At 45.5% G+C, this 16,265-nt stretch overlaps 1 protein-coding gene across 1 annotated transcript in view; it reads right to left on the bottom strand.

Annotated features, from left to right (window-relative positions):
- The window catches only part of LOC135919571 (uncharacterized), an 85,328-nt gene that overhangs the window by 32,818 nt on the left and 36,245 nt on the right, over positions 1-16,265 (bottom strand). Inside the window, exons 6-7 of the mRNA XM_070522761.1 lie at positions 7,852-8,030; positions 938-1,159 (exon numbers count right to left, since the gene is read on the bottom strand). Coding sequence (XP_070378862.1) covers positions 938-1,159; positions 7,852-8,030 — 401 coding nt within the window. The remainder of the gene's footprint in view (positions 1-937; positions 1,160-7,851; positions 8,031-16,265) is intronic.

The raw sequence follows: 16,265 nt of genomic DNA, 5'->3' as shown, positions 1-16,265 counted from the left end.
CGCGCGACACCATGCTTGTCAATTTAGTTAGTGTGCCTATGTTTACCAGTTCACACGGCGGATAAAACTGATATCCTAACGTTGTACAGCTGTCCCCTAATTATCTATTGCAATCGATTCTACGCCTTTCGGACAAAACGGCGACATTTTTAAGGTTCGTCTGCTAACCTAAGTTAGCCATTCTTTTAGAAGCAGTTGTATTCAATTTGAACTAACAAATTTCATTTAAAAATAAGATATATTGCTCAGTACTGGCCCCCTGCATCAATTAACTTCGTATAGTTACGACATCTATCAGTGATCTGGTAGTAGAAAACTTGCAAATATTTTTGGCCGTCTGGGGTTCTATAACATGCTGAATTCCGATGGCGGGGCCTAAGGAAATGCTGATGGCCTTATGTTTGTGTACACGCGGCAAAGAAGGCCAGGTGGTAGGTTATCCAGATTATCACTTACCCCCCCTCCCTCTACGGCTTCCCTGATACACTGCGAGTTGCTTTCGGATGCTGAACCTTACAATTTTGATTTAGTATACAGATGCAACGCGGGCTTTCTTTTATTGTTTCTACACGCCATTATAGCTCAAGACTGAAGGTCTTGAGCTCTATTGTGTAAGATCACCAAAGTGCGCGTTCAGTTTTCTGACGGTGATTCACATGGCAGCATTAAAAGAAAGTAAGCATGTTCCTGTAACATCCTTTCACCATCTCTATAGGTACACCACCTATCGCAATGCTTCCGAGTCACTGCACGCGTTACGAGAGCTGGCAATGGGTGAACCTAATCAGCACTCACATGCTCTACAGACAACAAAGAGCTCTCCAGAGTGCTGTAGCTATCCGATGCGGCCCGCTCCTCATAGCTCGGGCAGCATACTCTTCGGCCTGGAAGCTTTTCTATACCGGAACAAGAAAATACAGCTCCTGGCATTACGCACCTTGAGCGATTGGCGCAGCGCGTCCAAGCCAGCCAGTGCGCTGATGCTGTGCACCTGGTTGAGCAGGCCATAGCAGGAAATGCCGCTGTCCTTGTGCAGATCAGCTGCGTTCGCGGAGAACGCCACCGCAGGGAAGGTCATGTCGTGTGCCAGGAAATCGTCGTACAGTGAAAGGCAGAACCGCTCCGCTTGGCTGTCGTTAAGCCGCCGCTCAGATGCTACCTGTCGAAGCAACATCACTGGCTTTAAAGAATAACCAATGAAACCTTTCAGTCCACACAAGAAACTAAAACTTGGCGGGCGTGAATTACGTTCTAGCGGTGGTACCTTGGACATGGCGCTTAATTTTGACCTAGTGATTCATCTATTTTGCATTCGAAGTTCATTTTAGTTGCGACAGTTGCCACTGAGCAGGCTTTGATGTGACAATTGAAGGCTGTAATACCAATGCTACTAGTAATCTGGTACTTGAGAGAACGCAATTCTGTTGGGCCATATTTGTTATGGGAATACGTTACGTGCCACCTGCGGTCAAAAACGGCAATCCACGTCCACCATCTTCGTCGCAAGCGGCGACGGCCAACATTTCTGTAGGTTGTAATCTTGCACGCAAGCACTCAAGATGTGTCCGTGAGGATGGCGACATGGTAGCTTAACAGGTAGACCACCGCACGCGTAATGCGGAGATGTGGATGTGGTTTCCACCGGCAGCATCCACTTTCCATTTTATTTTTTCGACATTTCCGTTAACAGTAACAAATAACTTCCCCTATACTTTCTCTGTCCTCGATGTCACTTCGAAAGGTTGCGGCTAACAAACATCGAGCTGCTGTAGGCTCCCCTTACCTTTCTTGTTCAGAGATATAGTGCGTACGCCTTAACTGAAACGCATCCACCAGATCTGGGGCAACCGCCTGCCATTGACAATTTTATATGGGGTGCCAGGGTTGTGAGAAAATGACTCCGTTGAAGAAATGTAGAGCCGTATGCATGCTTATTAGGTGGCATATGAAGTGGCGAGGGCAAAAGGTACACATGTAAGCAGCACAGTTAAATTACACTCATTGAAAGTAAAAATGTTGTGGGGCGTAGTTTCTTAATATGGGCAGGTTAGGGATAGCAGTTGTCAAAATAAAGAATTGATTCACTTTATTGCAGGTTATAAGATGAGTTCTGCATAACGGGTGAGGTGCCTTAGGCGGAAAATGTGAACGCAGAGATGGAAGATCTAGACGGATATCCTGATCACAAGAGTTCTTTAGTGCTGGATCAGTGGTAGTAACAGAATCTTGCAGTATTTGACAAGAAGAATAAGTGTCATAGCCAGATAACGTGGCAATGCGAAAAGAGCGCCTTCGCCTCAGAAACAGTTTACGGGCGACCTTACCAAGGGACCATAATGAACAAGGGAAATAAACCTTGGGGTATCGATTATAAATGTATAGCCTTAAACTATCCAAGACATCAACAAAAGACAGGAATCATTAGCACCCGAACGCCTAAATATTAATGAAAATCAAATAGCGGAGATCGCAAAAAGCATACAGAAGGAAATGAAAGCACTTCCTACAGCAGTCAGGCAATACAATGAACTGGTAGACATCATGCAGTAGGCGACAAAACAGACACGGCTGAAAAACTGTTGGAGCGGAAAGAGAAAACCATGGTTGTTATGCACCAAGGAAATAAAGCAAGCTATAGATGAGCGTAAACAGGCGTCTAGGGATCATCGAGAAGCCAACAAGTTGAGATTACACGAAAAAGAGGGGCTCCTTAGATGGAACAAGTACCGAGTAAGGAAAAGCGTGGCCAGTAAGCCCATGCAAGAGAAAACATTGAATATACAACGTTGGATCCATGACATACGAAAATAAGACAAAGGGGCACCAGAAACATTTCGGAAACATGTAACAGCACTAGGAGCATCGAATTGGAAATTCATGAAATTCACAAACGGCTATGAGGGATGAAGACGATTGCATCTTCGAAAGAGTCGACGTGCTTCCGCCCATGAAAGACGTCATTCTAACTTCGGCAAGAAAGAAAGCGTAGTCCAGACTCAAACAGATCAAGCAGCAGAAACGCTGCAAGGTGCAAAATTTATGTAGAAATGCTTTACTAGGAGTTCTAGGAAACAGAAAAAAAAGTACCATAGAGCAAGTGGTTAAAAGCGACAAAATTAGGTGGCGTGAAAGAAGAACGAACCTTATTATAAAAGCAAGTCTGTAGCGGTCAAGAAGAGCTCCTACAGACCGGCTACGTTGGTGATATATAAAATTGCAATGCAATCCGTAATACATGAGCTATCGAATCGGATGGGAAGAAATAATATATTGGGGAAGTACTGAATGCGTTCAGATCAGACAGACGCTTAGTGCATGTACTTGTACTTATCCCGTGCATATATACTTTAATAGCACAGGATAGACCTTTACGGATACAACTCCGACGTATTAGAGGTTATTACAACAACGTATACAGACTCTTGTTTTAGGTTGCTTTCTAGCACGATGGCACAAATGGCGTTGAGGGAAATATATAGGGACAATCAAGAACAAATCACATTGGATGGTCGGGAATGCAATAAACAGCGGGAATTCACCTACGGCTAAAGCAAGGGTGTTCTTTGCGCCCCTCCCCCGCCCCCCCCCCAGTTCAGGTTTTAATTTAAGCATAGAAAGACGACTGGAAAACTTTAAATAGGGCTCCGAGTCATATTTCTGCTGTAATGGGCAGATGGTGCAATAGAAAGTCCTAGCACCGCAATTCCAGCTTCGATGCAACAAGTTATACATGAACAATAAGTGTTTTTGCTACAACACGAGACAGACAAAATTGCAGAGATTAAGCTGCAACGCGTTGGCACTGCCTCGGGTGATAACGCTGCGTAAGCCTCTTCAGGATAAGAGAATGAGTGGTAGTGGCCGTTCTTCCCGATGCCGCCTAACTGTCCTATTCACTAATATTAGAAGTCTACTTAATAAACATGACTCACTCTCTTCTGCTATTGACACGTGCTGTGTACGTATTATAGCACTTACCGAAATATGGATTCCAGCCCACGTGCACGAATTGGGAAGTTTTTCAGGACGTTAATCATTTTGCAGTGTACCGTTATGATCGAACTGAGCGTCGAGGAGGCGGTGTTCTCCTGGCTGTAATCACCCGATATTCGCCCTTCTTGCATTCATGTAGAAACTAATCTCGAAATCGTATGGGTCGCAGTAACCCTTCACCACATAAAAGTTATCTTCGGCATATGTTATCGTTCTCCGTCCGCTACAGCTACATTCGTTGACGAACTTCATGACACGATTAACACTCTTCACACACGTTTTCCTTCGTCCGCGTTGTTTCCACTTTGATGTCAACTATCCAAACATATCGTGGAATACACAGCCACCAAGTTTATCGTCATTTTCGGCCGAGACAAGCAGTTTCTTAGATTTGTGCTCTGTTTTTTCACTCTCGAAGCTCGTGACCGAACCAACTAGAATATCAACTAACTCCGCGAATGTATTAGATTTAATCTTGACTTAAAGCCCCGACCTTGCCTTTCCTGTAATACATCTACCACGTATCAGTGATCATACGCTGCTCACCTTTACTCTTTCCACACCTTATGTTCAAACTAGTAAAATGAAGGAAACCATACATAACTGCAAGAGAGCTGACTTTGACACCATAAATAATGAGCAAGCTGAATTTATTGCAGTCTTTCTTCACGGTTTTAATGACCGTTCTGTCCATTCTCACTGGAACATGTTTGCAGCCGAGAAGAACGGCTAACAGTAAAATATCATTCCTGTCCGCACAATAACTACTAATCCCCAGGCACCATGGTATAATAGCCATATTAGACGTTTATCAAACAAGTAAAAAACGCCTTTATCGACTAACCTTACAGTCACCGAGTGAATCGAGTTGGGAAAAATATAAAACTGCTTTTGATGAGTATGTAAATGCATTGAAGGTCGCCAAGGTTAACTTCCAAACTAATGTCCTTCCAACATTGCTAAGCACCAATGTATCCAAATTCTGGCGCCTAATTAACCTTTCTGACGACAATAGCATCACATTGAATGATCCTTCTGGTGAACCTGTTCCTGCTCACTCTTGTGCTTCCGTTTTAAGCACAGAGTTCAACAAAAGCTTCTCGTCATTATCTAGCTCCCATTTAACTTTTGTGAGTCAGCATATTTACTCAATCATGGATCCCATCGTCCATCATGCATCTGGTAATGCGCGGCTCATTGACAATTTAGATTATCAGACTTCTACAGGTTACGACACTATAAGTAGTTTAAGTACTTTAAGTGCCATCATATTAACCAAACTTTTTTAACAATCACTTGACGCATCTACTTTGCCCGTACAATGGAAAAGTGGGAAGGTGGTTCCTCTCCACAAATAAGGTGTTAAATCTTCTCCCGCTAATTATAGACCAATATCTCTCACCAGCATCTGTTGTAAAATGCTGGAGCACATCATATAGAGTCATCTGGTTAATTTTCTCGAACGTAAATAATTTTTCATGTCAGCGCAGCATGGTTTCCGGAGAACATGTTCATGTGAAACACAGCTCATCTTGTTCACGCACAAGTTACAATGCAACCCGGCGTGGTTGCTCAGTGAGTATGGTGTTAGGCTGCTCAGCACGAGGTCGCGAGATCGGAACCCGGCCACAGCCGCTGCATTTCGATGGAGGCAAAATGCCCGTGTACTTGGATTTAGGCGCACGTTAAAAAACCCCAAGTGGTCAAAATTTCTGGAGTCCTCCACTACGGCGTGCCATATAATCAGAAAGTGGTTATGGCAAGTAAAACCCCATAGTTTATTTATTTTTTTTATTAACAATGCATTCTAGATCAATCCTCACTTGCCGACTGCATTTCCCTAGATTTCTTTAAAGCATTTAATAAGGTATATCCCAAGCTATTATTGTACGGACTAAGCCTTCTTAATCTTGAGTGTAACCTCTTAAAATGGATAGAATGTTTTCTAACCAATCGTTTTCAGTTCGTCAGTGCTAACGACCATAAATCTGCCTTCACTAAAGTACGCTCAGGTGTACCACAAGGTTATGTACTAGGTCTTCTTTTATTTCTTATCCATATTAACGACCTTGCTTTCGAAATATCCTCAAATATTCACCTTTTTGCCGATGATTGCGCTGTTTTTCGCAAAATAAGTAACTCCGATGACATAACTGCACTGCAGGCCGATCTAAACATTATTTCTAGCTGGTGTAAGAAATGGCTAATCGAACTTAATATAAACAAATTCAAAGCAATAAGATTATCCCGAGCCGCTCATGCCTTACTTAAGTATTACCTGGATAACATTGCCCTTGAATCCGTTGAAAACTATAAGTACCTTGAAGCTCATATTACGACTAACCTGTAATGGGTTGTTCATATTAATTACATAATTAACAATGCCAACCGGACGTTAGGTCATTTGCGCAGAAATTTTCATTCCGCTCCGCCAACTTTAAAACAACTGCTGTATACGACACTAATACGCCCAAAATCCGAATACGCATCGGCTACTTGGGGTTCATGCCAAGTTAACCTAATTAACTCTCTCGACCTTGTTCAAAATAGTTCGGTTCGTTTCATTATTTCTGTCTATAATAGAACTGCAAGCATAAGCAATATGAAAAGTAACCTTAACTTACCGCTATTAGCTTCTCGCCGAAAAATAACCCTTGTAGCTCTGTTTCATAAGTTATACTATCACCCTGTGCTACGAAATGATTTAATTACGCAACCAAGGTATGTTTCTCATCGCATTGATCATTTTCTCAAAGTAGGGTTTGTATAGTGCCACTCCAAAAGTCTGTTTGAGTCATTTCTTCTCGAACATCTCGGGAATGGAACCACCTTCCTCCAGACATCGTTACTATCACTGATAACAATTCCTTTAAACTAGCACTAGCTAATATTGTATAAGTAGCAGCTATCTTGTACTCACCAAACATTATTACTGTCTAGTTTTCCTGACCTGACTTTATGTTCATTTCACTTATACCTTAGCTAACATTGCATAATATTAGCAATGATAATTTGTTCTTTTTATTGTAACATACTGCATTCTTGTAACCTTTTGAAACTGTTCACACCACTCCCCTCTGCAGTGCCCGCTGGCCTTGAGGGTAATACAAATAAATAAATAAATAAATAAATAAATAAATAAATAGATAAATAAATAAATATTGGTTGATGTATGCACAAGGCACTGGGACTAGCGGACAATGAGAGAAATATACCGCTACTTGCAAATACATGTTGTACTGCCGCGACATATCTAGGTCCTAATTGCAGCACAGAAAAATCAGGACTTACGATCTTTAATGAAAAAAACGAACGAGCCATGACGTGGTACCAGTTTCACAGCATGTCAAACCCATAGTCAAGCAATATACATACCTGAGTGTATGCATAAACAAACAGTTATAACATTCAATTGTTCAGATAAAATTCCGTTATAACGAAATATATAGCACTTTCAGACTAGTGAAATATGAGATCGTGGGAGAATTTTATAAGAGCGTAATCATGCCAGCGCTAACGTTATCAGATGCAACTGTGGGCTTACATTCAAGAGATCTTGTTGTGCTCGGATGTTAATCAGGGGTTGGTGGGCTCACTGACACGGAGGATCCACAGTAAAGCCACAATTGTGGCAATTCAGGGTGACTTTGAATGGCCGTCTTTAGAAGTAAAAAAAAAGCGCAGAGTAAAATCTGTTTCCATCCTTAAGGACGACATTCCGGCAAATTCTCATGGTATACCCGTCATTCTTGCTCTTGCTTAATCACCGCACTTGCACTAGCGCCAATGCTCCCGAGTGTAAGTTTTATGCGAACATATGTGGTCGAAGTGAAGTGCGATTCGGTACCGGACACTCACCGCCTTGAAGAGCTTGAACGCCTCGTTGCTAGTGCGCGACCAGAATCCACTGTGGTCCACTGCAACCTCGGTGAAGATGTACTCGTCACACAGTCGCTCGCGCAGAGGATAGGCCGAACGTAGGACGCCCTGGACGCCTACCGTGCACGCCACGAACGGTCGGGCAGAGGGCGCTACGGCTGCGCCACGGAAGCGACAATGCGCACACGTTTCGAGATGGCAGCATGCAGCGCCGGTATCAGTGACTTTGTTCCAATCGTCGATGTAGAAGGCAAAATCAGTTTTCTTAATCGAGAGCCCAAGGGAGGCAGAAAGATTAACCAGCCTAAATAATGAGAAGCCTGTAAAAAAGAGGCGAGATACATCAATGCTGAGCGGTTCAGAAACGGCGTAGTGAGGCGTCTGTGGGACTGCATAAAACTCATTATGTATCCAGGGCTCCACAGCTGAAGTGAGCACACTCGTCTGCAAAATGGTGAACTTCACTTTAACCTCGTGCGGCGATAGGTTATCTCGAACCCGGCTCCATGTGGTAGTGTGGCGGAGGCTCGGAAATTGGTAACTGGATAACCAACAAGCTTACTGGCAATTGAACAAAAGTTATTTGCCTCGTTGAATAGGAAAAACAGAACAGAATCATGCGCTTAGCAACAAGCGTCTGAATGAGCCTCATTTTCATGGCATGGCCCAGAGCAGCTTATTTCCTCCCCGCACCGTCATTATAACACCTCTGTTCGAGCACACCCTCCTGGCGGTAGCCAGTGACACACAGGTCACAACCTATCAGGACGACAGCCAATGAAGCACATACAACACTGTCCCACACGAAATATCGGACCGGTGACCTAACCCCCCTCCCCCAACTTCCAGCGGGTGCAAAGACAGGAAGAGGGTCTCTTTTACTCCCAACTAATCTTCTCCAATTATTCGAACTAGAGCGCATGCGGCAGTTCATGGCGGCTCTCTTCCAGGAAACGTCCAGAAGACCTTCGCATCGTTTCGCCTCCTCGGGAGTGGTAACTGTTTCTTCCCTTGGTGGCGCTTATTCTCTTACGAGGGGAGCTCGTTGCGGGAAAATTAGCAGCGCCCAGCATCGCATGGTAACTGTCCTGCGACTAACTGGCCAGCGTAGTTTTCGCATTCGACTCTTGCGAGTGACAAACAGCAGGTTGTCTACTGGAGTCATAACAATACACTCACGATACTTGAAATGGAGCCGAACAAGGCGCCGAGGGTAGTATTTCAGCATGTTAATGCGCCATTAGAAGAGACATATTTAAATACTAATAACTTAAACCAACCTAAAATCTAAATAACTTAAATTGCCCAAAATATTGTATATGTGCCCCAGTATAAAATGGAGTAGAACTATAGCAGTATCCCAGTCCCAGTCTTCGTCTAAGCCAATACATTTGTAAAGCATCAGCATTCTTAAAGTACTTCATGGACTTTCTGTGGGCTAACTTTTTATGCATCTATGTCTCTAACGTATTCCGGCCTATCTGGGCTACCACGGCCGAATGCGTAGCGCGTCGGGCTGATGTGCTGAGTGATCAGGGTCAGAAACCAACTGCCAGAACAGCTTGGTTCACTGTGTATGTGGCAATGTGCACAGCGGTACTGCTCTTCAGCGAACCTCTTTAACGGTGACATAGGTCACTGTAGATGCAGGCTCTACCTCCCTCTCTTTGACACCAACTTGCAGCGCTCGGTATGTGCCACTCCATCGGTGCTTCAATGAACCTCTTTGATGCCAACTTGGGTCACTGGATACGAGTTAGTAGATGTCTGCCGCTTTTTAATGAATGCCTTTGACGTCAACTTGGGTAATTAGGTATGTGCCACTGGGAATGGGTCACTCTACAATGAAAACAAAAATTTAATTTCTCCGATGCTGGGCATAATGGAGCCCACGTCGGACGGGTGCATCCAAGGGAGCAACCAGACGCCTTCGCAGGCCGCACCACGAGTGCACTGGTTATGTACCGACTTTCAATGAGCCTCTTTCGTGCTATCGTTTCAGCGAGCAGTACCAAGAATGTATTGAGTATGTGCGGCTCTTCAATGAACCTCTCGCCAGCTTGGATCACAGGATATGTGCAACTGGGTGTGCAGCAAGCGAGGGCACACTTCTCCGCGTTATTGCGCATCGGCGCACCTTCTCGCCTTGGAGGACACACGCAGACTTTTCGGCCGCGCCACCAGATGGCGCAGGACGACCAAAAAGAATACGGTGCTTCAATGCGCACCTCCTCCCCTGCTTTATGCAGGGTGGTAACATTTTTCAAAGGGGTCGATGCCCGCAAATCCACTGTGAAACTAGGTTTCTCACCACGCTCCGCCATTTTCCATCTCACCTCCGACGGCCGCCGTACACGTCCGAGGTTAGCACGCCTTGCCAGCAATGTTCTGGATTTTCCAACATGACTAACTGCTCCGCAGTGGCGTAGCCAGAAATTTCTTTCAGGGGGGGGGGGGGGGGGGGTCACGTTCCAATATATGAATAATAACTGCATTGCCATTGCCAAAGAAGCTGCAAACAAATTCTTGAACGCTATGCACTGTCAACACAAGTAAAATATGTATTTTTTTATAGACGAATATACTCGTATGTCCCAAAACTTCTGTCCGAAATGACTGATATCAATGCTTCCATGGTTTTTAGTTATTCAATAAGCAACGAAAATATCACACGAACTTTAGAATATCACGTTGCTGGTTCGAACTGATGTTCGAAACCAGCAACGCAGTGTATGCCACCGATATGGAAAAATGTATAGGCCATGGAATGTACAAGTTGAGGACAAATGTTTTAATGACGCTCTGTCATTCCAGATCCTTGTTTACATTATTGTACATGTGCAACGGCCAGTAAAAATTTTCAATGACGCTGTCATTTGTTGCAATGCATTGCTCAGGAGCAGCTGTCACCGGTCGTGTATTGTGAGTAATTGTGCGGAAATTATAGACAAAACAGAGAGCAAATATTAGTAGCAGGAGTTCTGCAAAATATGCGACGGCGAGCCATATGGAAGTGAGCTAGTGCGAATATATGACAAACTGGGTACTTTATTCAAAAGTCGTCTCCATGAGCATTTAGACATTTGTCCCACTGACTAACGAGTTGCGTGATTCGCGTCTCATAAAATTCCTTCGGTTGCTGCTTCAAAAAGTCTGTGACTGATTCTTTCACGTCATCGTCCGACACAAATCTGCTTCCTTTGAGCATTTTTTTTCGATTGCCCTAAAATGTGGAAGTCGCAAGGCGACATGTTGGGGCTGTATGGCGGTTGATGCAGCGTTTCCCGCTTGAACTTTGCCATATTTATGTTAACCACATCAGCGGCATGGGCACGGGCATTGTCGTGGAGAAACATGACCCCATTCGTCAATTTTCCACGTCGTTTGTTCTTTATTACGACACGCAGCCGATCCGGCATTTCACCATGTCGGAAACGATTGATAGTCTCTCCAGGTTTAGCAAATTCTATCAGTATTGGCCCCTGGCGACCAAAAAAAAACTCAACAACACCTTTCCGGTGCTAATGACGGCCTATGCGTTCTCTGGGGGTGGTGAATTCGAATGTTCCCACTGTAAGCTTTGCCGTCGTGTTTCAGGATCGTAGTAGTGGCACCATGGTTTGTCCCCGATCACAGTTGGAGACAAGAAGTCGTCACCCTCATTGTGATTCCGGATCAGATGGGTCAAGGCAGCGCCGAACTTCTCCATTTTCTGGCAGTAGCTAAAAGTTTTGGACATCCGTTGCGCACACAAGATCCGATAACCGAGATGGTAATGAATTATGGTGTGAACCGAAGCGTGTCCGATGTTCACACGCTCTGCCAGTTCATCGATACTTATCCTCCGTTCTCGTCTCATCAGCTCATCAACCTTTGCAATTTTGTTGGGGGTGATTGCACGGAGGCTTTGGCGCGTTCTTGGATCAATTTTGCAATTTTCACGTCCTTCATTGAACCATTTCCGCCAACGCTTCACAGTGGCCAGTGAAATGCAATGTTGAACGTACACGGCAGCTGCACGGCGACTAGTTTCTTTTTGGGAAAGGCCTTCAGCTGTCAAAAACCTCACGACACCACGCTGTTCAACTTTTGGAGCATCCATTATGTCACGCAACCATGTTTAACCCAATGTTTCAGTGCAATAAAGAACATTTGTCCTCACACCTGCGTGTCACTTTTGTAAATTAGAGATGCCTGTCTGCTACGCGCATGCCTTGCAGATAATGAACCGAACCATTATTGCGCGGGGTAGGTTGGCTAACTTTCATTTCACTCGCCCTCACACATTAAAAATGCGAAGATACAATCGAATATACAAATGCGGAGATACACCTTGATATAAGGCAAAAACGTGTCTCTGAAGACATGGTTCACTGCACGTATACACAAAACCTCGCAATAAGATGTTTAAATATTATGCGTATAAGTCTCTTATAAGTCTACGTACCCAAGAAAAGTCATGGTATATAATGCGTCAAACAAGTCAAATAAACATGTGCAATCACAGATTCACAGAATCCTAAGGCCCGCCCCAGTCCCTCCACTCCCCCTGACGTATCGCACGCGAAGGAAGACGGCACGCTTTCTCCCCGCTTTTCTCCTAAGCTCACGCCAGGCTGATCCACCATTGTCGGCTCATCCATGCCAACAAACCCCCCCCCTCCCCCTACGTTTTCACTCCGCCATACAGCATGCGACGCGCCGTCACGACGTTAGCGCCCTTGGACTTTATACGGAACAAGAGGGCGACGACGACGGTAGGAATTCGCCTGGAGTGTACACATAGTTACAATCGCAATAACATTATAAGGGTATCCAGCAACTGAAGCATCCCGTGGCCCATTACTTTCCGCAAAAGAAGTAACAAAATCGAACTTTCACCATGTGACAATTCGCTGCGCCGCAACAATGTCTTTTTTTTTTCTTTTGTGGGGTGAGAGCACCAAAACGAAAAAAAAAACAGAAGGAAAGCATGTTGGCCACAATTGAATGCCTACTTTGGGCACCTAATGTGGCTACGAAAGGAATATCGAAGAAAAAGTGAGACGCTTGGTCCACAGAGAAACAAAGGCATAGTGCTCCGTTTCCTACACCGGCGAGACAAGACTTCCCGGAAAGGTTGCGCTGAAGCGAACGCGTTGCAAATCTGTCGAGCCCCCAGAGTGATGGCGGCGAGTGACCATTGTTTCCTTTTCTCGTCTGCTAGCCAGAAGGCGTCCAGAATTCTGCCAGGCTAGAATCCACTCGGCCAGAGAAAAACGAACGCGCACCGAGGTGCGCCGCGCTGTGATCGGTGCCACACAAGAACAACGCATGCTCTCTGGCTGGCTCTGGCAACACGCGGGTAGGGTAGCGAGGACGAAAAAAATTAAAGAGGCTGAATGTCTCCTCTCGAATAAAAGTCAAAGTAGAAAAATAAATGAGAACGTAGTTACCTTTGCTGCAATTAGTGCCTTGACATGGATTCTTTGGCGTAGGTGAAAAAAAACGCTGATATTTTTTTCTGTAACATTAAATCATGGGGTTTCACGTGCAAGAACCACTTTCTGATTATGAGGCACGCCGTAGTGGAGGACTTCGGAAATTTCGACCACCTGGGGTTCTTTACCGTGCACCTAAGTCTAAGTACCACGGGTGTTTTCGCATTTCGCCCTCATCGAAATGCGGCCGCCGTGGCCGGGATTCAATCCCGCGACCTCGTGCTCAGCGGCCCAACCCCATAGCCACTTTTTCTGTGACATGACAGCACAAATAAGCCACCCCTACCTTCGTCTCATCGGACCTCGCTGCGTGCTTTGTCAACTTGTCTGATAGTGTGTTGATTTGGCTTGTCTCGTTGTATGTTCCGATGTACGACTTTAGAAACGTCAATGGACCTTCAGCGCCAAATATCTATAAGAATAATAAACCCACAAAGTTCCGGAATTGACATACTAAAGCATGAATTTAAGAATGCCAATGCACCGCGCTACAGCGCAGCGATCACGTCAGAGGCGTCCCGCATCGGACGCTGCACCTAGGAATCGGGCTGTGAGCGGAAAGAGGAGCCGCGTCGCCTAAACACGAGGGTTCGAGTGACGCACGCTGGAAGTTGGAAAGGGAGAGAGCGAGAAAACTTATTAAACACAAGGGTATTGGGGCATCCTCGCACCGGCCCCCGCACGGCCGCAATGCGCTCAAAGGAGACGGAGGGGAGAAGCGGGCGTGTGGCGCGACACGTGTCGGGGCAGCACCGCACATTGCGAGGAGGGAGTCATCTTTATTTGCCGCAGATGGCTATGCGTGTGCGCAGAGCGCAGAAGAAATGTAGCGGAAACGTACTTCGCTACCCCTGTATAAGAGCGACTTCTGTAATTTACATGCTCATAATTACCGATATACACCGCAGCATAACTTTCTACGGCACGTTTTAAGGCAACACTGCTTTCACTAGAGGCACTTTTGTCCCGAATTGAGCCATCGAACTTGTGGCTCACAAATAAAGAAAGAAAAAGAACTTGTGGCTGATTTGTAGCGTCTCCGTCTCACACTCCGGAGACCCTGGTTCGTTTCCCACCCAGCCCATGTTGCAAGTTCTTTTTTGTTTATGAATTGCCTTCAGGGATTTTTAGCTCATGGCCAACGCCGCCGACACCAACACTGACGACACCGGCTTCTCTGTGACACGATCTCTTTAACGCTGTCGCGTTAATAGGAATTATAGCAGTCGAGCAGGCCATGTAATGTGTAGGTCAGGTAATCGGTTTTCCGTTTGAGTTGCAGAACGGGTGGCAAAAGGGAAGCGCAGTGGAAAATGCCAGATAATTAAGCGGTATGCTGAAGTCTAGCGGCTTGCAGGCATGATGTACGTAGGGTTAATAGACGGAAAACTAGAGTCGTTAGAGATCACAACATAAAAAAACATTTTTTGATCATATTGCAAAAGCTGCAGAATAATTTCATGCTGAATGCTACAGTACCTATTTGAAGTAATGATGAACAGGCTACAGAGGCTCCTTCTGTAGCTAGCGATCAAGTCAGAAGGGCTTTGCAAGACATGTCCCGGAGTTAAGCGGCAGGCGAAGATGGAATAACATTCGATTTAATCAAAGGTGAAGGAGATACTATGGTTTAAACGCTTGCAGCCCAACACACACACATGCTTAACGACTTCAACTGTAGCAGAGAGCTGGAAGAATGCCGAAGTATGATAACCCTTAAGATGCGAGACATTAAATAATCGTACATTTATAGGCCCATTATCGTGTTTTCAGTACTGTATAATGTATCCACCAAGATAATTAACAGTAGAATCGGAGCGACTACAATCAACCAAGAGAACAAGTTGACGTCAGGAAGGAATATTGTTACGGGGTTAAAAACCATCAGACGTATATTTACAAGATGTTTACAATCATTGTAGCAGCTGACAACATGGTAGACAGCGCGCGAAGTCCGGAGCATCGTCTTCTTCCGACCAGGATTAAAACATCTTCGTCAGCGTGTCACATGACCCCCGGCGGCTGAAGCACCGGCTCCGTGCTGGTTAGGAGGCGGGCGAATGATACAACTTAAGACGTGCGACGTGGACCACGTCGGAGCGTTGCTGAGCCACGGTTGACTCAAGAGGGGCGATTTCGTACGTGACGTCAGTTACATGACGCAAGACACGGTAAGGGCCAGAGTAGCCTGAAAATAACTTCTCCGAGAGGTCAACGAGTCGTGACGGCGACCAAAGGAGAACCAGGGCGCCCGGTGTGTAATGGACGTCACGATGGCGGGCGTCATATAAGCGCCGCTGATTGTCCTGCGACTCCACAAGTCGACGTTGGGCAATATGGCATGCTTCTTGTGCTTTGAGTATGGCTTCACGCAGGTACTCGGATGTGGAGTTCAGACTAGCAGGCAGAACGGTGCCGCGAGGTAGTGTAGGGTCGCGGCCAAACAAGAGGAAGAATGGAGAGTAGCCTGCGTTATCATGGTGAGAGGAATTATAGGCGAAAGTAACGAATGGCAGTGCAACGTCCCAGTCGCGATGGTCAGCGGAGACATACATGGACAGCATGTCAGTAAAGGTGCGGTTAAGGCGCTCGGTTAGACCGTTCGTTTGTGGATGGTAAACAGTAGTAAGTTTGTGTTCAGTCGCACACGAGCGTAGAATGTCATTGACAACTTTAGAAAGAAAGTAACGGCCTCGATCGGTGAGGAGCTATTGAGGGGCGCCGTGGTGAAGGATGACGCTCTCTAGGAGGAAGTCGGCGACATCGGTTGCACAGCTTGTCGGAAGAGCCCATGTGATTGCATATCGGGTGGCGTAGTCTGTTGCTACAGCAATCCACTTGTTTCCCGAAGCAGACGTAGGAAAAAGGCTTAAAAGATTAACACCTACGCGGAAGAATGGTTCTGATGGTACG

The sequence above is a fragment of the Dermacentor albipictus genome, chromosome 8 (assembly GCF_038994185.2).
Source record: "Dermacentor albipictus isolate Rhodes 1998 colony chromosome 8, USDA_Dalb.pri_finalv2, whole genome shotgun sequence".
In the NCBI taxonomy this organism is placed as follows: domain Eukaryota; kingdom Metazoa; phylum Arthropoda; class Arachnida; order Ixodida; family Ixodidae; genus Dermacentor; species Dermacentor albipictus.
The sequence above is the reverse complement of the archived record's forward strand: the minus strand, read 5'-3'. Positions and strand labels throughout refer to the sequence as shown.